The sequence below is a fragment of the Rhagoletis zephyria genome, unplaced genomic scaffold (assembly GCF_001687245.7).
Source record: "Rhagoletis zephyria isolate East Lansing unplaced genomic scaffold, Rhagoletis_zephyria_1.1 Rzeph_scaffold_00837, whole genome shotgun sequence".
Classification (NCBI taxonomy): Eukaryota; Metazoa; Arthropoda; class Insecta; order Diptera; family Tephritidae; genus Rhagoletis; species Rhagoletis zephyria.
Window position 1 is genome coordinate 48,540 of NW_016157921.1, and position 24,713 is coordinate 73,252.

General features: G+C 33.3%; 1 protein-coding gene across 1 annotated transcript in view; it reads left to right on the top strand.

The window, feature by feature from the left end:
- LOC108361756 (protein unc-13 homolog A-like) overlaps positions 1 to 24,713 on the top strand; it is a 100,922-nt gene that overhangs the window by 11,038 nt on the left and 65,171 nt on the right. The window contains exons 3-4 of the mRNA XM_017614493.1: positions 2,604 to 2,612; positions 24,604 to 24,678. Coding sequence (XP_017469982.1) covers positions 2,604 to 2,612; positions 24,604 to 24,678 — 84 coding nt within the window. The remainder of the gene's footprint in view (positions 1 to 2,603; positions 2,613 to 24,603; positions 24,679 to 24,713) is intronic.

A 24,713-nucleotide genomic window follows, 5' to 3' on the forward strand; every position in this document is an offset into this window, starting at 1 on the left:
TAACCACTGAGCTATNAACTACTATCAAGTGCAGCTGATTTGCCGCTATTTAAACTCGTAAAGCGTGGTTGTTGTTGTCATTCTATACATCCATTTGCTTATTTGCTTTTTTGTATAGTTTCAGGCAGGCTCTTCCTAAACTATGTATTTGTCAATGTTATTGTGGCTTGTTAACATTTTATTTTTAATATTTTTATTGATCTCCGAAATAGCTGCTATAACTTCTTCCGCTTACGGCTTTGTTGCTTTTTCAAGTTTTCCTAATAAACAATCATGGTACAAAGCTCAATAAAAATATTAAAAATAAAATGTTAATAAGCCACAATAACATTGACAAATACATAGTTTAGGAAGAGCCTGCCTGAAACTATACAAAAAAGCAAATAAGCAAATGGATGTATAGAATGACAACAACCACGCTGTCGAGTTTAAATAGCGGCAAATCAGCTGCACTTGATAGTAGTTGGTTGAATAAGGAAAATGACTTAGCAACAAGAGCTTACGGGATGTACATAGCTCAGTGGTTAACGCTTCTGACTTTGAACATCGATTACGCAAGTTCGATCCCTGCGGAAGTCTAGAAAAAAAGAAGTCTGATGAGGAGGTGTGGTGATCTATGAAATACCTGCTAGAACTTCTACCGCTTAGACTTTGTTGCTTTTTCAATTTTTCCTAATAAACATCGTGGTACAAAGTTCAATAGAAATATTAAAAATAAAAGGTTAATAAGCTTTTATATTTAAATTAATTTTTAAACTATGGTATTTTTTATTTATTGAGCTCGAGTCCCAGCAAATACATAAAACTCCGGTTTTAGTTTCATTAATTTTATTGTCGATATTTCGACCTCATTCGATAATTAAAATGAATAAAACTGAAACTGCAATTTTATGTATTTTCCGAGTTTCGAACTTAATAAATAAAAAATTATCATAGTTTATAATTCAAAGGCCCTAAACCAAAAACAAATAAATTAATTTTTAAGATATTGAAGTATTTAGGTTTCTTTTCTACTAAATTGTTGTTAAACTAATATTTCCTCGCTTCATAAAAAATATTCATTTAATAAATAGCGTCTACAAGATAAATGCATGCCATTGGTATTTTACGTCTACATTTACACAATTATATGGAATAATATGAAACTATAGCGAATTTGGAGTATAATAAATATTTATCATTAACAATGATGAAGCTGTTTGCATTATTTTTAAGATTCACCGATCCTAAATTTTTTTCCGACAGCAAATTAGTCTAGACTTAATTTCCGTAACTTAACTTACCTTATTTTTTTACCCAACCTGTTATATGAGAAACTTTGTTGGCGGTTAGTTAAAACTTAACTTATCGTAAGAGACTTAAAACCTGTAGATATTAGGTTCTTAAGTTACGGCCTTACGGAAATTGAGAGCGGTGAGAGAATCAGGGTTACCAGACTCTCGTTTTTGTATTTCTTAAAAATAAATTAAAGCAAACATTTTTGTTTGCATGATTTTTTTTGATGTAGCATTTTAGGCGGCGAACTGTTGAACAGTTGAAAGAGAAAATACAAAAACAAAATATTTCCGTTCTTGGCTTAAGTTGACGCGTTGAGTAATCATTGATGATTTCTTAGGGTAAGTTAATTCAAGTTAAGTCTAGACTAACTGAGCTTTTAGACTCGTCGTAGACTAGCTCTACAACTCTTCGTTATGAGCGGATTCAATGAAGGCTCTGTAAGAATTTCGAATTTAAGTTCGTAACTATTCGGACTCAGTGATAGCACTTTCGTAGGTTTCGATGGATTCAGTGATAGCCCTGAATATGATAATTACACTACAAACAGCTTTCATTTCGCAATAACAAACAGGAAATATTACGCGAGTTGGCCACTTTGACCCAAGCAAAGCTGCCTCTGACGGTATTGATTTCGATCGTGGAACTATTTAGATATAAAGTTACCTTTGATTTTCATCTGTTACCCAAGAATTTTGAGTAACTCAATAATAACCAATTTAAAATACTTTATTTCTGAAAGTATATCGGAATGAAGTGGGTATTTATGGACAAATGTATGTACATATGCGTGCACATTGATCTATCTGTATATATACTTATACGCATTTATCACATAAACGTCTTTATATACGTACATACAACCGTATTAGTAAATGTACACTAACACACATACAAGCGTAAATAAACAAATCGATAAGTATATATTCTCGTTTATTGTAAAAATCGTGTCGTGTTCATTTAATGTTTGTATCTATACAGATTATCCTTCTGTTAAAACTATTAATTTACTCTCATTCTCTAAAAACATTCCATATTTGCATACAACTGTCAATATTATTTTGTATTAAAATTGAACAAATTCTTTGTTCTAGTTGTATAAATGAATTTTAATTTCCATGAGAAAATTGAACATAGCAATAAAAATATACATAAACTATTATGCTTTCTAATTTTTTGTATTAACTCTCAAATACTTTTCCATTGCCTCTTCTACTTCTAAAACGATGATTTTCACATTATGCAAATTAAAAAAAAAACACGAACAAATTTAAAACCACTCAACCTAAAATATGTCAATATGCTGTGTTTTCAAATGTGGATCAAAGGTGCTCAAGGTATACGAAACCATTCAATTAACATAAGTACATGCCATAGTGCAGATTTGTTTTTGATTTTTTTGATTGATAAGCAACAAAGTAGATAGCATTAATATATCTTAATTAAATTTTTTTAACTCTTTCGCTAATTATTAGACATTATTTGTTACATATATTACCTTCTGTTGAGTAATTAAATTTTTCTAATTCACAGCACATGAATGAGTGAATGGTATACATACATATATATATATATATACTTACATTTTATGCCAGTTCAATTCAGCGTTGTTTACTAAAGTCAGAATTTTTGCTCTGTTTTTAAAAATATAAAAGCATAACCATAGGGCCACGTTTATATACATAGAACATGCATTATACACGTGTGTTGGTATAAGAAATTTAAATTTTTATAGCTTGTGTGACTGTAAGTGAAAATATACATATATACACCCAATTTGCCACAGAGCGAGGACGAGTTGGAATCGACGTCGGTCTGGTGAAGTTGTTTGGGTGAACTGCAAACGACGTCGAAACGAAGTCGTTGTTTCCATACCAACCGCAACATCGTTCCGACCTCGTTTTTTCTCATCGAATCGAAGTGGGTACGACGTCGGTTTGGTGAAGTCGTTTGTGTGAACTCGAAACGACGGAGAACCGAAGTCGTGTTTTCCATACAAAATACAAGGTCGCACAGTAGTCGGAGACAAGGGCGTATCCAGGATCTGATGATGTACCAAATAATGAGTTTACTACCCATATCTAGATCATAGATCTGTTTAAAATGCTTCGCGTTCTTTTGTACATTTTTACTGGAACATTTAAGCTCTACCCAACAGCGGACGGCGGTAACTGGCTAACCAGAAAGTAGTACCACAGCCACAAGCTATTTCGCTAGCTACATCAGCTACATGAGCAATAATGCACCACAACCACAGCAACATATTGTGTCCAGTTTAGTGCATTTAGAATATTTTAACTTTTGACAGCTCTTGCTACATACCACAGTCTCACCAGTAAGTGAAGAGCTGAACAGTTGCAGCAGTGAAATCTGTTAAAGTAAACACACTCAACACAATCAACACTCAATCAACATTGTGCCGTCCCAGCTGGGCGGTGAAAATAGAAAAAAAATTTAAATCACCCGAAAAAGTCGGCGGTAAAACGCTTCCGCCGCAATTATGAGCCTTCCATACGCCTTTGTGAGTTTTAATTTTAACAGCGGCTAACCGACGGCCGCTTAACCGCTTTAGAGCTTTAATCGTATACAATGGGTACGGTGACCATCCGTCCTGTATTATACGGGACAGTCCTCTTTTTGGACCCGTTGTCCTGGCAATTTATTTATTTTATACGGGACGCCAAATGTTCTGTATTTCTTTTAATGTCCTGTATTTGTCCCGTATTCGGTGTTTCGATGCCTTAACATCTCATTAAAAAGGCCAGCCTATGAACGAGTTTTAAGTGATCTGAATGCCTGTGTTTCGATTCGAGGAATACATACAGTGGCCAAAATAGAAGCTAGGACTCGACATTTCAGCAAAGTTTGGCTATTTTTCCTTAGTTTATTTAACGTTTATTATTCTTTATGAAAGTAAAGAAAGCTCTTTTCCTAACAAAACCATATAATACTGTTTAAGTGCGATTGCTAACACCAGGCGCCTAAATTCGTGCTATGTGCTGCTGAAGTCCAAAAATTTCCTTCATTAAATTAATGAATGCACTTCTCAACTGCCATGTAATAAAGTTATAATTTGATAGCAGTTCAAAGTATGCTCGGGCGATGCGTTTCGATAACTTATGTTTTGGAACAGTATACATTGTCAATATTTTGTAGTTCGACGTTATGTTATACTTTGTACGTATGCAAAGCAATTGACGTTTTGGAAGTCAGCCATACTTACCTACTTTGTATGAAAAAGATGCTCAACATCGTCAACAACAAAAAAAAAATATGGTCAAAAATTAACGGTAAGTCTTAGCGACTTCAAAATCGCACTTTATTGTACTTAAATTTAAGGTTTCTTTTTAATTTTGTGGGTAAAAATCTCGGGGAAAATTTCCTACAAATTTGTGATGTTACTACAAGGATGCTATTTCAAGGCTAATACATCTAGGATTATTGAAGAAGGCTTTAAGATCAATAAGTTTTTGTGGAAAAAATGTTCAAAATTATTTATTGTCCCGTATTCGGCTCCCATAAATATGGTCACCGTAACAATGGGTGAAATGGAGACAGCGAAAAAGCTGGAGTATTTTCATTAGAAAAGCGTAGTTGTAAAGAGGACTTTAGCGAATCGATACGGTTTTATTATAGACCGTCGACAGTACTCATTTTCATTGACCGATGGGGGTTACTTCTGCTTTTTTGTTTACCTGCCAAACGTGGTAGTGAAATTTCAACTCCTGCATCGGCGTAGTGACTCCTTCTGCATTCTTGCGATCATTCCCAACTACCTCCAAAATGAGGTCTAGTTATTGTCTTCATTTTCAAAACGTTTTCTGTAGGTTCCAGCAACGTTTAATATTTAGCACTTGTCATTAAAGCAATGATGAACATCGGATATGTTATAGATGCACACAATTGATACGCAGACATTCTTGTGGAAAAGTTTCCCTGAATTGACAACTTTTCTAAAGCTTCCACAACTTCAGGAAAATTTTCTGAAATTTCCAGATACACCTGCGTTCAACTAATTAGAAACGAAATTCAAAATGATATTGTTTGGAAATTATGTTTATTATTTTATTAATAATTTTCTTTAAAGTATACCTCAATCTGTAACAGAAACCACAATAATAAAAGTTTCAAAGCTTGCAAAAATTGCAAAAAAAATTAATCAAACTTCAAAATTTTCAAATTTGTAATCAGAATATTTAGAAAATGTTCGGGTACGCAGTTCTGTAGCCCATTCCGTTGTAGTCTAAGAAAGTGCAAGTCTCAAGACGTTAAAAATTACCGTTGATTTTTTAGAATTTGTTTTGTGAACAGTGTTGCGCATTTTCTTCCATATAACACATGATAAAAATTTTAAAATTTTTAAAAAATCAACGGTAATTTTTAGACTGGAGACTTGCACTTTCTTAGACTACAATTGAATGAGCTACAGAACTGCGTACCCGAAAATTTTCTAAATATTCTGATTAACAATTTGGAAATTTTGATGACAACTTTTTGAAGCTTAATTATTTTTTGTAAGCTTTGAAACTTTTATTATTGTGGTTTCTGTTACAGATTGATTTATATTTTAAATGAAAATTATTACAAATAAAGAAATAAACATAATCTCCAAACAATAACATTTTGAATTAGTTGAATACAGGTGTAGCTATATATTTCGGGCCATCTTGTTTCACGCAAACGTGATATATTTATTAGAAGCACAATTCTTGCGTGTCGTTGATTCGCGAAAAAAAAATTTATCATATCTTTTAGGGTAGAAATAGTATTTCTTATTTCTGGAACCTCGTTTAAGTCATTCACAACAAGATTTAACGCAAGAGAAATTGTTTATTGATATTTGAATATTTCTCCTTCGTTTTGTAGCTTTCCCTACCTGGCTACGCCCTTGGTCGGAGAAGCCATGTTTACGCGAAAAATTAGAAGGGCTGTTACGATTATAAAAAACTACAGGATCGTGATATTTTTGTAATTCTTAATCCGAGCATGCCATAAAATGTATTGTTTAACACTTGACAGCTGTCAAATTAACTGCTAATTTCTCTTAAATTAAGAAAATCTATTTGAAAATACCACTTGTAGGGCTTTAGGCATGCTAGTCACGAATTAAATATCAAATTAAAACTTTGAGGATTGACAGCTGTCAAATCGACTGTCTATTTTTTCTAAAAATAAGATAATATTTTTAAAAATTCCACTGATAAAGTTTTTAGGCACGCTACTCACAAATTTTATGTCGAATTAAAACTTTAAGAGTTGATGGCTGTCAAACGGACTGTTCATTTTTCTAAAAGTAAGAAAATATTTTTTTAAATGCTACTGATAAAGGTGATAGACACACGAGTCACGAATTTTACATCAAATCTGTCGAATGGGCTGTCAATTTCTCTAGAAATAAGGAAAATTTCCCAAGAATTAAACATACTAGGCTTTAAGGCTCACTGAGCTTGAGTTCTAAATATATCACATTTAAACTTTTTCCGTTGACAACTGTCAAATAAACTGTAATTTTCAGTTGAGTAGTATAATATAAATATTTATTTATTCAACAAAATTATTGATTTATTGTATTCCAGGGAACATATTTAAAATGAATTTATAATCAAATTATGAAATAATAACAGTAATTATATTTATAAATAGGGGATTGTTGGGGACGTCTGCTATATATTCAGCCCAAACAATTTGACCTTGGCCCCCATAGTTTTCTTAAGATTTTTTTTTTTTAAACGAAATTCATCATTTCCAAAACTTCAGTTTTCTTATTCCAATTACCAAATTTCACGAAAATTCAATAATTTGTTTAAATCTCGGACGCCACTTTGGATTTTGTATTTTGAATTTTCAAAAACTAGTCTTGGGCGCCATAATGGATTCGCTAGCTTGAATTTTTGAAAATTGACTTCAGGTTGCTTAAGAGACATCTTATATATATATACATTACCAGGGAACGGATTTTTAGGATCTAAAAACCTATAAAAAGGCAAACGAAACAGCGAAATATTTAGGCTAGAAAATTTAAAATAAAATAGCGAAATAGGCAGGAAATGGCACTAGAAATCACAAAAAAGGCAAAAGAAGGCACTAAAAAAGGCACTCAATAAGACAAAACCGAAAAACAATCAAAAAATACATTTTACAAGTAAAAAGGGAAAAACTATGAACTAGTTTCATTACATGAAAAATTTGTGCTCTGAATCTTTGACTATTTGCTCCTTTCGAGTCTTTAACCCACAAAACTTTAAAGTAACATTAAAGCACAAAGCACAAGATTAATGGACCAACTATTTCATAGCTCAAAGAAGTACACGAACTGGAAACCAAAAATATACAAAAATGGTAGCAGTGTACCAATTCAACAAATCAATTTTATTAATTAACAATCTATACTATATAAGTTTTACATTGAACAAAGCATTGCTACGTTCATTTCAATAGGCAACAAGGGACGCCCACAGCAACACCTCGAATGAGTGTTTCGGAGCGCTCCGTGTTTCTTTGTTATCTAGTCGGTGAATTAAAAAAGAAATTTTCAATCAAGAAGAAATTGATCGTCCCTTCCGAATATTCCTGAAAAGGGACGCCGCAAAAAGAACTGTTGATGTTGTGGCAGTTTCAAATAAATTTAATACATAAAAAATTACTTTGTCTAATGCCGCATTTCCACTAGGCATTAAAATGACCAAAGGTTGGAGGCATTTAAAAAGTGCCATGTGGAAATTAATTTAATGGCTTTTTTTTAATGCCCAAGTTTGTCATTAAAATGTCTGCTATTTAATGACTAGTGGAAATCCAGCATTACTTTAGAACTTTTCAGATGTATTTATTAGAAAATATGTTGGGTCAGGCAAAGACTTGCATAGAGCGGACGCAAAAAGATTTCAAACCTAAAAGGAATGTATTTTAAACAAGATAAATAACTTTTTTTTTTGATTCATTTAAAAAAATTTCACGTTGTAATCTGTTTTTTTTTACTGAATAATATGTAAATCATTTTTTAATTTAGCGTTTTTTCAATAAAAATAAATGATAAAAAAACTGTAGTAGTTATTTATTATAAACAAAATTAAGAACATTTTGAAAAACCGTAAAGCCTCCTTTCCGGTATATTATCGGAGCACTCCAAAAACACTCCGTCTTGGTTATCATCGGAGGTATTAAGGAGTCCTCACAAAATCATAGGTGAATAGGAGTCTTTGCTTTTTGGGGCAACGAAATCATTCATTTAAGTAGTCCTAAAGGTGCACTTTTGTCATATATATTGAGATTACCCTTTTCTCCTGCGGGCATGCTCCTTTCGGACTCTTTTCGCAGTCTCCCTAGGAGCATCAACGCACCGTACAGGAAGTCCTAATTGTGCACCCTGCGGACTCCGCTGGTATGCTGGGAATAATATGTTTGATCAATTTAATTGAAAAAATAAATAAATAACTTAAAAAAATCAAATCACCGATACTGCCGTTTCTGAATATCCACAGGAGCAAGTAAGATTCGCCACACAATTTTTAAACTCTCTAATACCTTTTAATTCTTCTTGATTGAGTAGCCATTTATAATGAAATTTTTCAGCTAGAGAAGTGAAGTGATTGAAAGTCATAATTTATGTGTTGATCTATAAGTACCTTTCTTAACTGAGATGACTAACCTTTTAAAATTTTTTCGAAACAGTTAAAGAAAAATCAACTTAAAAGGTATATCAAACAGACCAGCAAAAACCACATTTATGTGTAGTTTGTTGTTGGTTCTCTTATCTAAAATCTTAAAACTGTTCTGATTCTTTTCTTGTTAATCAAAGAGTACCATGTGCAATACAAAAAAGTAAAAATTAAAAATATTTGGAAAAAACTTGTGCGACTTTCTTTCTTAGTAAATTTTGTTTGCTTCTCGAAGCATGGATCCATCATTTGCAAGGCCCAGAAGAAATTAAAAATATTTGACGTTTCAGAGACCGAATAATTAAAAAAAATATATCAGCTGCTCTACTGATACTACCTGTTCAGTTTTCATTGGGTAGAACCGAATAATTAAAAAAAAAAACAAATAAGCTGCTCTACTGATACTACCTGTTCAATTTGCATTGGGTAGAACAAAATATTGTAAAGAAGTACAATTGACTGTACTTCGAAGTACGAAGTATAACGGCTCAAAAAAATTACTGTACTTCCGATAGAAGTCCGGTTAGTCACATTACACAAGATACATTAGATTTTCGCGAAGAAAAGCCTTGAATGTACTAAACGTGCGCTCGACATGTGTTGATACATGTGGCGCCCAATTTAAATATGACACGTTTAAAACTTTCAAAAAACGGCAAATATCTTAAAAAAGGCAAAAAAAAATACAAAATCAATCAAATGTATATATATGGAGTCAGGGAAAGCTAAATCGAAAATATTCTTAATCGAATGTACTCTATCTCTTTAGCAGAAAAAAGGCAATTTCCATAAAATCCGTTCCCTGTACATTACACTTTGTGATGCTAAATATAGAATAATTTACCTGAACCCTTTATGTTTTAATACACTTTATATTATGTGGAAAAACTGCTAAAGTGGATCTAGTAAAATAAAATGGTCGCCACTCTTTTTGGCGCCAGTATGCGCAGCTTTTCTTTTCGCTGATCCCCTGCTTTACTTTTTGATAAAGGGCCGAGCCCTACTCAATAGTTATAAAAAAAAAAAAATTCTTTAAAAATAATCCGTGTTATTAAGGTATTGATAGTTTAGCTACACATTTGTATTATGTAATATTTAATTGAAACCATAATTTTCCATGTTTAAGAAGTAACACCAAACCAGCTATTACTGTTATAATTGAAGGTTCCCATAAAAAAAAATTTAAGAAGTCTATCAATACTTGACTGTTTGGACGTGCCACAATCGAATTCTTTGAATTAAACGGATTCAACGGCTTTCTCTGCAGACACTATTGAAATACTAGTCAGTTTTGAGGTCGTTGGACATTTCTGAATAAGAATGGCTTTACTCCGGTTAAATTATCACAGTTTTCAAATATGCCTTTTTCGCGTAAAACATGGCTTCTCCGACCACTGTGCGTCATTCCGACTTCGCTTTTTCTCATCGAAGCTAATTCGAAACGACCTCAAATTGAACTAATTTTTTCCATACAAAATTTGTACTCCATTACACTAAAATTTAATGAGCTATATTTTTTAACCAACTTCAAAAAAAGGAAGAAGTTATCAATTCTTCTGAAATTTTTTTTTATGTATGTTACCGCATAACTTTGGACCACATTAACCGATTTCTATAATTCTTTCTTTTTAAGAAAAGGTGGAACCTCACAGGTGGTCCCATACTATTTTAGATCCGATCATTGGATCATGAAGAAATTAACGGTACTCTTAAATTTTTAGTTTTGTTTTTCTGCTTAAAAATTCCTTGTTATACAATTCATAAGCATGAAATGGTATTATAACTTTGGTCCATGATTTTAAGTACCAGAATAAGAGGAGATAGACCCATCAATATGTATACTTATATGATCAGAACGTCAAGCTGAGTTGATTTACCCATGTCCGTCTGTTTGTATGCAATCTAGTCTCTCAGTTTTCGAGATATCTGGATGAAATTTGGTAAGTGGGTATATTTTTATAATCATTTGTCGGAACAGGAAGAATCGGAAATCTCGCACTATTTCCACCCATTATCAAAAGAATACTTACAGTGAAAATCGCGAAGATTGGGTCGCTATAACCTATAGCCTCCATACATCTGATTGTTCAGATATGAGATTTTTTTCTGACTTCTCCATTTATTCATTTAGAAACATTAAATGTTGCACTATTTTTACTCATTATCAACAGAAAGTTTACAATAAAATGAACAAAAATAAAAATAAAAAGTCTACTGAGAAAATTGTCAACGTCTATGCTGTATAAGCTTTATCTACTATATCACTGATTGTTCAGATACCATTAAATTGTGTTACCGGTTTACATACCGATCTCACAGCAGTGAAAATCAATTAGATTGGTGCTATATAAGGTATATCTTTCATGCCTCTGATTATTTACATATGATTTGTTATAGTATATGTAATTCCTCTATCTATAGATGCTGTGAATATATAATTTTTTTTCAAATGAAAGGTATGAAGCCTTCGGCGTAGCCGAAGACAGCGCTGCTCTTGTTTTTTTTTTTAATTCAGATTGAAAAGATTCAACACTTTCGGAAACCTTGCTGATTAGTTTTTTTAAATATATCACACAATTTGAAATTGGATTTGTATAGTTTTTGTTAAAGTTTTTAGCATTGTTTTACAGTTCGCTAGTATATCGTTTTTGTGACCCGCCGGGGAACTGTGCTTTTCATCCGATGACGAGTTCGCCGGCGAGTCTTTGGCGACGTCGCCGGGAAACAAATAGTTCACCAGAACGAGTCAGAAACGACGTCGATACGAAGACGTTTTGCAAATTGGGTACATATTTGTAGTTTCTCAAAGCATAAACAGACGGCAGCGTTGATCCGGATCAACTCGGGATTAACTGCAGTTGATCCGAATTAAGTCCGAGTTAATCCGGATCAACGTTGCTGTCTCTTTAAGCTTTTAGATATAATCAAGTTTCGGCACGAATTTTAACAAATATACATACATATGCGTATACAAATGTATGTGAATGCGCATACACACCACTACCTATACGTATATTTACAACTGTGCATGGTAGAGTTGATACAATTAATTAGTTCTAAAGCACTAAAAGCCCAATGGATATAATTTTATATTTCCACTGCTGCTTTATAAGTATAAGTTTTTTGGGAAGTGGGGCACTACCTGCGTAAATGAATAAATACATATCGCTCATTTGCTGCATAATGCATAAAGGTGGCGCATTCCGCATTCCGCAAACCGTAAATGTGTTTTCTATGAGTAAGATTTTGTTTATATACAAATTATAAAAATGATTACTAAAATTAAAATCTTTCTCATTTATTGTTATTGACATCACTAATAACACCTTCTCTAAAAGTAATAGATTGGCAACACCAAGCACCTTCATGTTTTTATTGCACCTAGCTGCAACTAGCGGAATAAATGCGACGCCGGCTTTTGTACATTGTTTTGCATTAATGCTTAATTAAATCAATAAGTTTCGCAATTTTTTGTTACAAATTGAGTTAAAGTAAACTATAGTGAACATCTAGATTCCAATATGTGTTCATTTAATATATTTATTAACGTGAATTTAGTATTGACAAAGTTGAGCTGAATGAAACAGTTTTTTGCGAATAACTTTTGCACGGTTTAAAATAATCAGTTTCTGCCTCCGGATTCTTAATACTGACAGTAATACGCGTCTTTTGATACCCCTTTTCATTATTTTCCATCAATTTCAATTTCAACAGTACCTCAAGTGGAGGATCATGGCATATAATTTGACACTTCACTTTTGAAAATCGAACAAACTATACATACAAGAGAGCTGCGGCGGATACCTAAATTTTGTGTATGCTCGATCATTTACTCGGGCTTCTGGTGTAGTAAGTACTGAGCGTTAGCTCATTGGTCAAGACGAATGCGGGGACACATACGTCGAATTTTGTTTGCTTTGCATTTACATATTAGTTGAGCGGCGTTCATAGATTCTTTGCCGTGAGGGAAAAAGTCTTGTTTGGAATGCGGTTTCTGAAATCCTAAGGCAGGATGAGACTAGATACAGGTTTAGTTTGCAGCCGCACTTGCTGTAAGCTGCTGAAGTATGGCAGAAGCCAAACATCAAATTTGAATCGTCACAAATGCAGCAAAAACTTTAAGGAATCAAAAGTTTTAAACCTGTCACAGTATTGGATAAACATGAGGCCATTGAGAAATGTACGTTATGGGTCATTGAAGATAGTCAGACCTTTCCGGCAGTGAATGGCGCCGGCTTTGCCAAATTGTCGAAATTTATTATTAAGATCGTCGCAGCCTTTGGCGAACTTGTCGACGTGGGAAGTTACTGCGAGATGCAAAAACGATTTCTCATAAAGCGAAAAAGTATGTTAAAACCAAGAACTGGGTAAAAAAATAAGAGCTAAGAGCAGGAGGCGACGGACAATTACGGGAAACGAAATTTTTTAGGCGTTTCATTTCACAGTGCGAAAGGCTTAATGTACGTCTTAACTGCAGTAGCCACTAACCTTCCAATGTTTTAGATAAATCATTTGCTGAGGTGACAGGCATCTTAGAGTTCTCCAAAAAAATTTGAAATATTTTATAAAGGCTAATTTGCAGCAACTTTATCAAACTTCTTTGAAAAGCTAGTTTCCAAGACGGTAAAATTATCTCTACATAATGCTTATAAGTGATAACTGTTTAGAAATGAACAGAGTTCTGAATGGAAACAAACAAAGCCAAAGATTATTACATACATATAAATATATCGATAATTAAAGTCCTCATTGTACTGTGTAAGGATTTTCAAATTGTGTTTAGGAAATTAAAACTTTCCAATTTTCCCTCCCTGTGCTAAATTTTACCATCCGTGTTCAAAATTAAACTCCTTTGTGAACCGCACAGTGAGGATATATATGTATATGCACATTAGGGTGGTCCAAAAACAGTAAAGTGAGAATTGTAATGCTGTCACCCCCTAGGATTGTTCTATATTGAAAAAAAGTATACCCCTATTTTTTATTTTCAAATCAAAAAATATTTAGAGGTCGCTCAAAGCGCTAAAACTTATATGGGAAAAATAAAATTTTTCGTAGAAGTGGTATAGAATTCCTGAAAATCAATATTTTTCGATCGGAAAACTATGGTTTTCTTCAGGAGACTGTCAATAATAATACCCAATTGTTTATTTAACCATTTTTTAATACTAACGATTTTTTGTTGGTCGCCCCATGGTATTTTTCGGGGTTTTTGTGGGTTTTGGCGGACCTTTAAATTATAATTAATGATTAAATAAACAATTGGGTATTATTATTGGGAATCTCCTGCAGATAAACAGATTTTTCTGGTAGAAAAATATTGCTTTTTAACTATTCTATACCATTTCTACGAAAAGTTGTTTTCCCCCATATAAAATACGTGGAAAACTTTGGGCGCTTTGAGCGACCTCTAAATATTTTTGGATTTCAAAATAAAAAATAGAGGTATACTTTTTTTCGGTATAGAACAATCCTAGGGGGTGAGAGCATAATAATTCCGACTTTATTTTTTCACATGCATTTTTGAACCACCCTAATGTACATACGTATTTAGGTCCTATTTCAGTTTTGAAAGAGAGGGTCAAACAAAGTATTAATGAAGTATGGGTAGCCGATTAATGTTTGTGGCGTAAGGTTTCATGTATCATATATCCAACAGCTATAAATAAGCAGCAAAATTACTTAAGTGTTATGAAGGACTTTTGCATTTCACACATTAACTGAAGAGCCTTTATGTCCCAGCAAAGTTCTACGCAATTTAGAGACAATGAAAATAAAAGCTTGACCACTCCTTCATTTGCTTCGGGATTACATCCTCCCATTAATCAAAATAGCTCAGATCAAAGCTTAAAATATTTTGCACAGCTTCCATTCCTGACACAGTATATACAATAATAACTGCCATACCTAAACGAAAGCGTCAGCGTTGTCTGGCTGTCAAAAAATTCTCATGCCCATACAATTTGTATGAAGCATACCGAAACAACGCGGCGCCAACGCTGGGCGGTTGGAAATTCCGATTTTGACAGGGCGTTAGGTATTAAAGTTGGCTGCAGAAAACGGCGAAACTGTCATTTTTGTGTTACACACAAACAAACCTATGCTTATTGTTGGTGTTATTTCTGCATTTGATGTAGCGTTGACGCTTTTGTTTAGGTATGGCACTTCGGCGCTAACGCTAGGCGTAAGAAACCGTTCCGCCCAACGCTTTTGTTTAGGTATGGCAGTAAACCGTTTTGAGTACTCCTCGGGGGTAAAATCTGATCAGGGTTGATAATGAGAAGGAGCATACATTTTGTTCATTCAGAGTTGTATAAAAAATTACTGTGGTATGAAAGGGAGCAACAACCGTACTATGGCAGAGTAGCACAAGTCATGACAGTGTTATAATGACCGAAATTAATTGCAAAGGTGTAAAAACGTTGCAAATTATTGTCTACTATTATAGATAGTACAGATTATCATAGTTCAGTGTATACACCGTACATGATAATGAACTGTTAAATGCTGAAAACGCTATTAACTTGTAGATCACTCAAATTTAGGTGTGTGTGCTTAATGAACTTTCTAGGCGGATGCGCTGGCAGGCATTAGGGTCTGTATAACTATACAAACCTTGTGTTTTTTTAATAAAGACTTAAATATATTCGGAAATTTAAAATTTTGCTTGATAAATTCACAAAATTTACGTTTTTTCATAAAAATATAATCTTATAAAGACTTTTTTTCATTATAAACTTACATTTAAGAAAACTCCATTCAGAGCTATAATTACGATTTGAGTTTTCCAGTTTATAAAACACAAGCGTTAATTTTGTACTTAACTATTGATATTATTCTTCATTAAGCATGAATATCAGCATACATTAAAGATGGATATTATACTTAACCTACATTTTGCTCACAAATAACACATACAGCCGGGCTCCCGTGTCCGAATTCGCAAAAATTTTGCGTTTTAGTTTTCAAAATTACGTGCTCCAATATTCGCAAATCGGAAAATTTTTGAGGTTTCAAATCGGTTGCCGATGAGACGGTGGAATGAAAAGTAAATGGCAAAATTAACATAAATAACAAGCTAGCTTAGTTTAAATTTATTTTTGATTATGCCCATTATATTTTGCGATATTTTTGGCGTCCTAAAATTAACTTTTGTTTGTTTTGTTGATTTTATTTGCTTAATTCACTATTTATTATACACATCTCCGTTTTGGGCAACGAAAATTTATCAAAGCAACGAAGATTTACGATTTGGTGCGGACGATAAATGTGCGATAATTGTTGCATACCTTCAAGGGATAGCTTTTAAGAATGCTGGAAACGATGTGGAAAATGGAACTTATCGATAACAAAAAGTTGCGAATTCAAGAGCACCCAAAAATATAAAAAATGTACGATTTTTACGAAAACGCAAAAGTAAATGAAAATGGGAGCCCGGCTGATAATTATGTATATTTTATCCTCGAAAAGAACTTTTCTAATCATGAGGCGAAATTCCCCACAGTAACTGTTGCCGTGCTCGCAAAACGAAAACGCTGCACACAACCCAAAAGTACTCCTCGGGGACCAAATGGTGAAAAACTGCGAAAAGGTTTATTTCTGTATATACTGTGATTCCTGATAACTCATTACCTTCTAACAACGATGCACAGCTCTTTTTCTTTTATTTTTTTTAGGCGAACTGTTTCACAAACCACAGAAATATATGAAGATGAAGTTGAAATATAGAGCACGGAAACAATTGACATTACTGTAAACTTTAATGTAATTGAGTAGTGAGAAGGAAATAGAACAAAGTTCCCTTATTTGTCGAAACTAGTATTGCTGCAGCTGAGAGATCTTTTTCTCTGGCTGGCAATATAATATCGGAGAAAGGGAGTTGACTAGCGCCTGGACCGATTGACAGTTCGCTGTTTTTAAATTCCCGTTCTAAAACTGTAATCTTAGGCGCCTGTCACACCGTCAATACGGATCGCAATATTTAGATCGTGATCGTGAGTGTGTGCCAAACCTTCAATATTTATCGCATCAGTATTTGCATAATTTTTGTGCGGCACGCTTATTATGGCGCAAGAAAATATTTTTATTTTGTACCAATAATTTACAGATAATGCATTCCATAATTCTTTTAAAATTTCCAATGTTAATTTAAATGCTTTCAATTTGTTCTAAAAGGTTTTAAGCGCCGAGAGCGAATACGCTTTCGATTTCGCATTATGAGAGTACAAGATGTACTGACGAAATCTATGGATCACGTTTTGAATATGCTACGCTTTCAATATTTATTGCGCGATCCACGACCCGTGATCCGGATTTCAAAATTTTTAGATATTTTGCGATCCATTTTAAAATAAAAGTCCATCAATATTTGATGCTACACCTTCAACAAATATCAAGATCTAGGATCGCGATCCGCAGTGTAAAAGCTATACATACATACGTTTGGCGAGAATCACGTCAACTCTCCTAGCGCGGCGCGCAAGCACTAAATTCTGTTGTTTTAAACTCGCGCTGGTGGTATGAAAATGTAAATGTGAAATCCAAACACCCCATTTGCAAGTAGTTTTTCCACAGCTTTCCAATGGCGTCGTTAGATTTTCGGAAATTTTCCATTTTTCTATAAAAAACGCAAAATGAAAAATATACTTTTAAAATTTTGTTTACCTTTAAATCAAATGCTGAGGTTTCTTTACACAAAAAGAGTTGAGTAGTCCACTTGCAAAGTGCTCTATGTAAAATTTTTTCGATTTTTAGTTTTTGGTGGTTAACGTACCAGTATTTAAAGTAGTTTCATGTCCACGAACAATACAGTGCAAAATCCTTATATATTCTGAAAAAAATAGCATCAAATGTTAGCTACTCTAGCAAAAGTCGCTATAGTACTTACTGTATATATACACTTGCAGAAGTCGCTATAATATTCATTGTACGTATTTATACAAGTTCAAAAGTCTCCATCTTCTGATGAACTTAGAAAACTGCGAGAAAACGTGGTAGTTTCGGTGGCTAGTGGAAGACGTCGTAAAAAAGAAGTAGACCAATCTTCATGGAAGAGAGAACGCGAAAAGCTAAGAAAAGCTAGCTATGTAACAGTTACTGTTTCAAAACTCGCTATATTAATTTTTTATATATAAAATTTCCAAATTTTTAGCCAAATTCATGAAAAACCAAAAACTAGTTAGGTTAAAATTACATTTCTACTTAAAAACAAGCAGTATTAGTTCAAAATTTCGCAAAAGAGACTAAGTAAATAAAAAGTCTGACGGAAACTTTCCTTTTTATTTGTTTAAGAAATGCTACACCTGGGGGGTTACTCTTTAATGTGATGCGATAGCAAAATTGCGAAAATTTGGAATATTGGCACCCTACAATGCGACAGGCGCATTGAAAATTGCCCTTTTCGCTTTCATTTTTTCCCCTTTCGCATTTTAGGCTCTCTGTAATGCGTAAACGAAAGCTAAACTGCTCTTCTATCGCAATTTGCGTTCGATAGCGGTACAGCTATCGCAATCCACAAACTACCTTTAATAAAGAAAGATTTTTAGAATCTTTTGAACCAATGTGATATACATACCTACATACATAATTAAAATCAAATATTAAAATTTTTACGCATGTATTTTTATAATGATTTTAATTTCATAACTTATATTATATTAAGTACACCACTCGAATAATTATAAAATACGTTTAATAGGTACACACTACATACAATAGGCGTGTTTTATTTGACAGAAATGTAAGCTATTTGTATGGAAGATTTAGCGAACGTAATTACATATATTGGCTTATGAAAATCTATCTTGGCTTGTATATTGAACTAACTAGAGGCATTGCTATTCTAAAAGCTTTCTGCTTCAGCCAAACAGAAATGGCTTCATTTGACACAACAACGTTAAAAAATTTATATGTATTCACAAAAATATTAGTAATTAAAAATTAAAAAAAAATATCAAAATTGTATGCATGTCCGCTTGCCACACAAGAGGCCAATGCGATAATAAGCTATTTCTTTTCATATCTCATCTCCCGCAGAGATATGTAAACAGTGGGTACAAACTAAGCATTTTTAAGTCTCTAAAGGCAGTGTCACACGATTGGCCGTTTGGGCAAAATTTGGTGCAAATCGTATTCCAATCGTGTAAATGCACAAATGTTTTTCTTTATCCCAACCACGACAAACAATTTGTACAAATTTCCCAATAGAAGTTCGCTGTATTGTACCAATCGTGTGACTACAAATAAAAGGGGTCCCAATTTTTTCATTTTGTACCAATAGTCCAATAAAAAAAATGTACAAATATGTAAGTATGTATGTATGTATGTATGTACCAATCATGTGGCACGGCCTTAAAGAAATCGCATGCGTTAACAAAAGGACTGAATTTGGGTAGTTTAATATTTTTTTTATTTGTAGTCAAACAACTTACAAAATTAAGCCAACATAGGAAGTAATCTATGTAGTTTGTTTTATTTGGCCAATATTTAGCTTTATATTGTGATGCTTTAAGGAAACACGCCTAATATGTGCTTTTTTTATGTACCTATGTACGTACATGCATATGTGTATCGTTAACCTAATATGAAAAGGCCCTAACTCATATTTTCGTTACTTTACAGGAGAAGAAAAAAACTGTTTGAAAATTTAACCAGAAAACAAATAAGTTTTATTGAAATGGAAATTTTAATAAAAACTAATAGCTTGTTTAGTTCTAAAAGAGTTTTTTATGAATTTTTATTTTTAACAAAGTTTTATGACATAGGGCTTTTTTATTGTAATTAAAAAAAAAAGTCGTGAGATAGGGCTTTTTGGAACAAGCTAAATACAAAGTATTTCATTTCTTTAATAATGAATAATCGGTATGCTATGGAATAAGAGGAAGAAATCAGTTTTTAAAAGTTAATTTATCATAAAAATGGTGGCAATCAGAAGGTATAAACTTTTTGAGTTCCTGTAAATTATCCCACTTTTTCTTCGATATTGCAATTTTGTTTTTTATGTAGATATTTAGGAGTGGTATCTTGAGTACTGATTTTTGATCGTTGTGGAAGTATTTCGTTTTCTCCATTTATTTGTGTTTTGTAATATAATAACCTAGAAGAATCATAAGCCAATGCGGGCAGCATGTTAACAGTGGGATCTCCACTGCTTCTGCCTAAAAAAATTTGCTATTAATATTCCAGATTAATTTTTTGTATAGTAGCTTTTGTTACCTGGTCGAATAGATAAGTATCGCTTTGGAATATTCTCAAAATCCAAAAAATCGTCGTAGTGCAATTGATGTGCTTGTAAGGGAGATGGGTCTCTTCGTGCCTCCCTGATGAATTACCCAAACTGTGAAGGAAAGCTCAATTGCTTTCCACATATTTTTCTTTCTATAAGCGAATGCGTTGAGTCACATTCCATTTCTGTATGCCCACTTATTAAATACTGTTGCTCTACTGTAACGCTAGTTTTCTGACAAAAGGCAAGCAAAGCACTTGATAATGCAAGGGACTGTGTACGTTTGGAAAATTCGGAACAAATCTGTTTTTTTTCGCAAAGTCGACAAGATTTATAACATATAGGCGTTTTTGATCTCACGACATCGACCAAAATAAACTGAATATTTCTATACGTACAGGCTCCATAAAAGCAGAACAATTCCTTAGTGAACTTTTTTCACAAAAATTTGATGAGCATGGTTCACCAAGCTGTCTTGCTGGTCTCTGCAAATCTCCTTTTTTCGATTTACATACATATTGTTCACCCTTCATTCTAATTATTTTGTTCTTATTTTGCATCCATTTAGATGGATGTGCTTTACGACTTCTTTTTGGTGCAGAATCCTTTATCTTTTGATCATCACTGTCAGTGCTTTCACTCACAATATCCATATTTACAAATTTGCACACTTATATTTTATATTAAAGTACAGTTTTCGAAAACAAACACGCTCTGATCTTTACAATAGAAAACTGTTTATTTAGCTTCGATTCATAAAACAAAGAAAAGCGATGAGTACTTTGCAATTAATTTTATTTACCATATATAAGTATAGTGTGAGTTAGGGCTTCAAATAAAAAATATAAATAATATGGATTGAGTTAGGGCCTTTTTTTAATGCTTGTATTACCGTTAATTTCCATAAGAATGCAACAATTTTTTTAGAGAAGGTGCAACTAGAGGTTATACATCAAAATCCGTTAAAACCCCGCTTCGGTAAAAAATATGAGTTAGGGCCTTTCTATATTAGGGTAACGATATGCATACACTGCTTACAATTTGTATTGCGAATGACAAAAGTATAAAATCAAAATTTTTTTATCAAGTGCATGCTGTGTACGCTAGATAGCATACAATCAGGCGCAAAATTTAAACAAATTGTTTGGCTTAAAGTATAGGGTGAGATAATACATACATTATACAACGAAAATCATTTACTTCCGTTTACTTTTATATCTGTGGTGCATACAAAAAGTAATTATGATTGCGACACCATTGCGATAGTGATAGATACTGCCGATCAGTGTTGCCGTTGTGCGACTGAAGGGGCAATTTAACCCTTTTTAGGCGCCAATACCCTTTGATTTTCGTATGATAAATTGTGTAACAATTAAGGCCTAAATTGAGAAAAGGTTCTTAATTGAAAATAAGGTGCCTGTTTGAACATAGTCTAATACTTTTCAGCTTTAAATAGGTCTGGCTCTTGCTTTAGCAACCGAATTAATGTCTGGCAAATTAATTTTATATTCATTAGAACTTACACAACATCATATTAAATTTTGAGCTTTACTAAAATAAGGTGAAAAAATTAATTTTTTTTCATAAAAAATGACGTCTGGCACAATGTTAGCAACAACGGACATGTCTGGCAATAACAAATCTACGTTTCTAAAAGCTAGTTAAAGCCAATGGAAAGAAAATTAGCCTTACTAAAATGATTTAAATAATTAGCATTTTTAACTGTAAAGATAGGATGCGCACTAGTCAACGCAACCATTACCGCCTGCCAGATGGCCCCACGCTAACCGAGGGAGTAAGAGAGATGTCATATTAAAAAACCAGCTGTCCTGAAATTCCTGTTTTCACGACGTTGCTAGCTCCCGTACTAAAAGAAGAAATAATAACGTCGTCGTTTATATAAATTCAGAGTGACAATTCATTTACAGTTTAGAGATCATATGTATGTACCAAGCCACCTATCGAGTAACAAATGAACTAATATCAGAAGCATACCTAGATATTAAAAACACATGATTATAGGAATGAATAAATAAAGGGTCCACAGACCGACCGAGCCTAGCGACGCGTGCGGTACTTTCACTCTTTTATTACTCGTAGGCAAATGCTTGGGCACTCTGGGGAAAAAATCGGAAAATCTGACAACGTCTTTGAAAAGCTAAGGAATTTTTTTTACCATTTTCCTACCTTCAGCGCGAGTTGAAAACAACAGTATTTAGCGCTTGCGCGCCGCGCTAGGAGATTTGAAGTGATTCTCCCCATATACAGTTACTGGCAAAAGTATTTTGGGAAGGAGCGAATCGTTCGTGTTGTCTATCGTTCGTGATACATAATAAGGCAGGTTCTGGCCCGCCAGATCGGAAGAGGTCACTACCTAAGTAAGGACAAAGAGTTGGAGTGTAATTCGAGCAGTTTATAAACCACCAAATTTGAATAGCAGTGTTATATATGTACATATACGTACACGGTTGCTCTTACGGTACGTCTCATTCAGAGTGTCCAGATTGGGCGGTTTAGCGCCAATTAGTCGATTGTTATTAATTTTATTTATAGGAATTCGCTTTGGCCGATTTTGAGCGATGTTTTTCCCTTCAAATCCATTATTTGTGCGCTACCACGTAAATGCGCTCGTTATCTTTCACCCATCGCAACACGTGAGAAATGGGTTGTAGGTTTTGAGCATTTGTTTTGATGTGGCAACCCTTTGTATAGTTATACTTGCCGTACTCAAATGCTTTTGTTGAGTGAGTTTTTCCGTAATGAATCCAACTAAACAAAATTCGGATTAGGATGACGTTGGAAAGCCAATACACGTGCGCACTTAACCGATAAAAGCAATTAAGCGAATTTTCTTTACTGCTTCCATAAGGAAGGTATCCGAATCCCTATTAAACCAAATAATGGCGGAGCACTTACAACGTAGAAATTACTGCAAGCGATATTTTTACTGAAGTGTATCTAATTATCTATATAACTACATAAATTGATTGCCATTTTCGTTGTTCTGCGAGATGAGCAAAATAAATAAAAGCTTGTAAAATGAGGAAATTGTAGCGCCAGTGCAGATAACCGTAATACCTTTTTGATAATTGATAATAGTTGCACAATTTTTAAGGCAGGTATCGCTAACGTGTAGGTATGTTGAATGCATATATCGGAGCAGTTTCTTTATAAATGTTAAAAATAATGCAGCTGATGCGCATTTTAGGGTAGGTGTCTTAAATGTGCACTTAAGCATAAAGGCAGCAAAGCTGTATATATATATAGTTGCAATATACTGTAATTCAATAATTCGAATAAAACTTTATATGAGAGCTAATAGTTTCTGCTGAAAATCGTTTCCAATACGAAATAATACGCTATCAAGTTTGAATATACGACAACAATACAAAAGTTAATGATTTAGACACTATATATGACTTTGAAGAAATTGTGAAAATAGCTTATCTCGCCTAGTTATAGCTTTATATTTTATTTTTTAGTGCCTACCGCTTAAAAGAGGATTTTAATCAGTTAATATGACTTATAATACATTTTTTGAAAGCGCAGTCCTATTGTCAAATGTGTTAATTCATACATTTTTTGTACATCACTTTTATATAAGTGATTTGAGTTATTTATTATTACCCTGAAAGTATTATACTCATAGTTAAAATGAGAGATTAAAAAATTAATTTTGGGCTATTCTTTTCAGAAATGAAGTTGTTTTAAACAATCCGGTAGTAAAATACACGATTTTGAAAATTAAAACTGAGGCTGTTTCGAAACGTGTTATGTAACCGTCTACAGTGCCAATATGTGATGCTGTGTGTATCCAACCGTTGGAAGATCAGTTTACCTTAATATTTGACATTGATTCTGGTTTTTCCTTTTGATTTTATAATTTTTATTCAAATATTGAATTTCAAAAGTTCGTTGTAAAAAATACAAAAAGGTCGAGCGATACCTACCGAATTCTGAATTCCCTAAGTCCCAAGTTATCTCAGAGCCAATTCTCAAGAGAGGCAAGACATTGCGTCGTTTAAGAAAATAGAAATTTAAATCTGTGGTAACTACCTTTATATTTATATATGTACATATTTAACTTTGGATGTTCTGCAAGTGGACGTAATACCATTAACACTTTCTCCGTTTCTCTATGCACTTAAATTTAGTTGATTTTAATACAGCTCCTTTGAACCATAGATCCACCAGTGTTCCTTTATTTCTAATTCAGCACGCAACGGTATTACATATGTATCTGTACCACTTTGTGTTTTTGTATATGCTTAAAAAATTCAGTAGTTTGCATATGCTGTTTGTTTTATATGCTATGAGATTTATGTACATCTATCTATTTTTTAATTTGATTTGAATTCATGATTTGTTTAAAGAACCAAAATTCTTAGAACTGATTTTAAAACTAACATTTTTTCCAAAAAATTTAAAAACAACAATTACAAAATACAGACTATGGCTGCCACCAAGCGCAATGCCGGACTAACTTCAGCTGTACCTCGGGCCACATTGAATGACGAAGAACTGGTAAGTTTAGCGAAATAAGATGTACCTACATATGT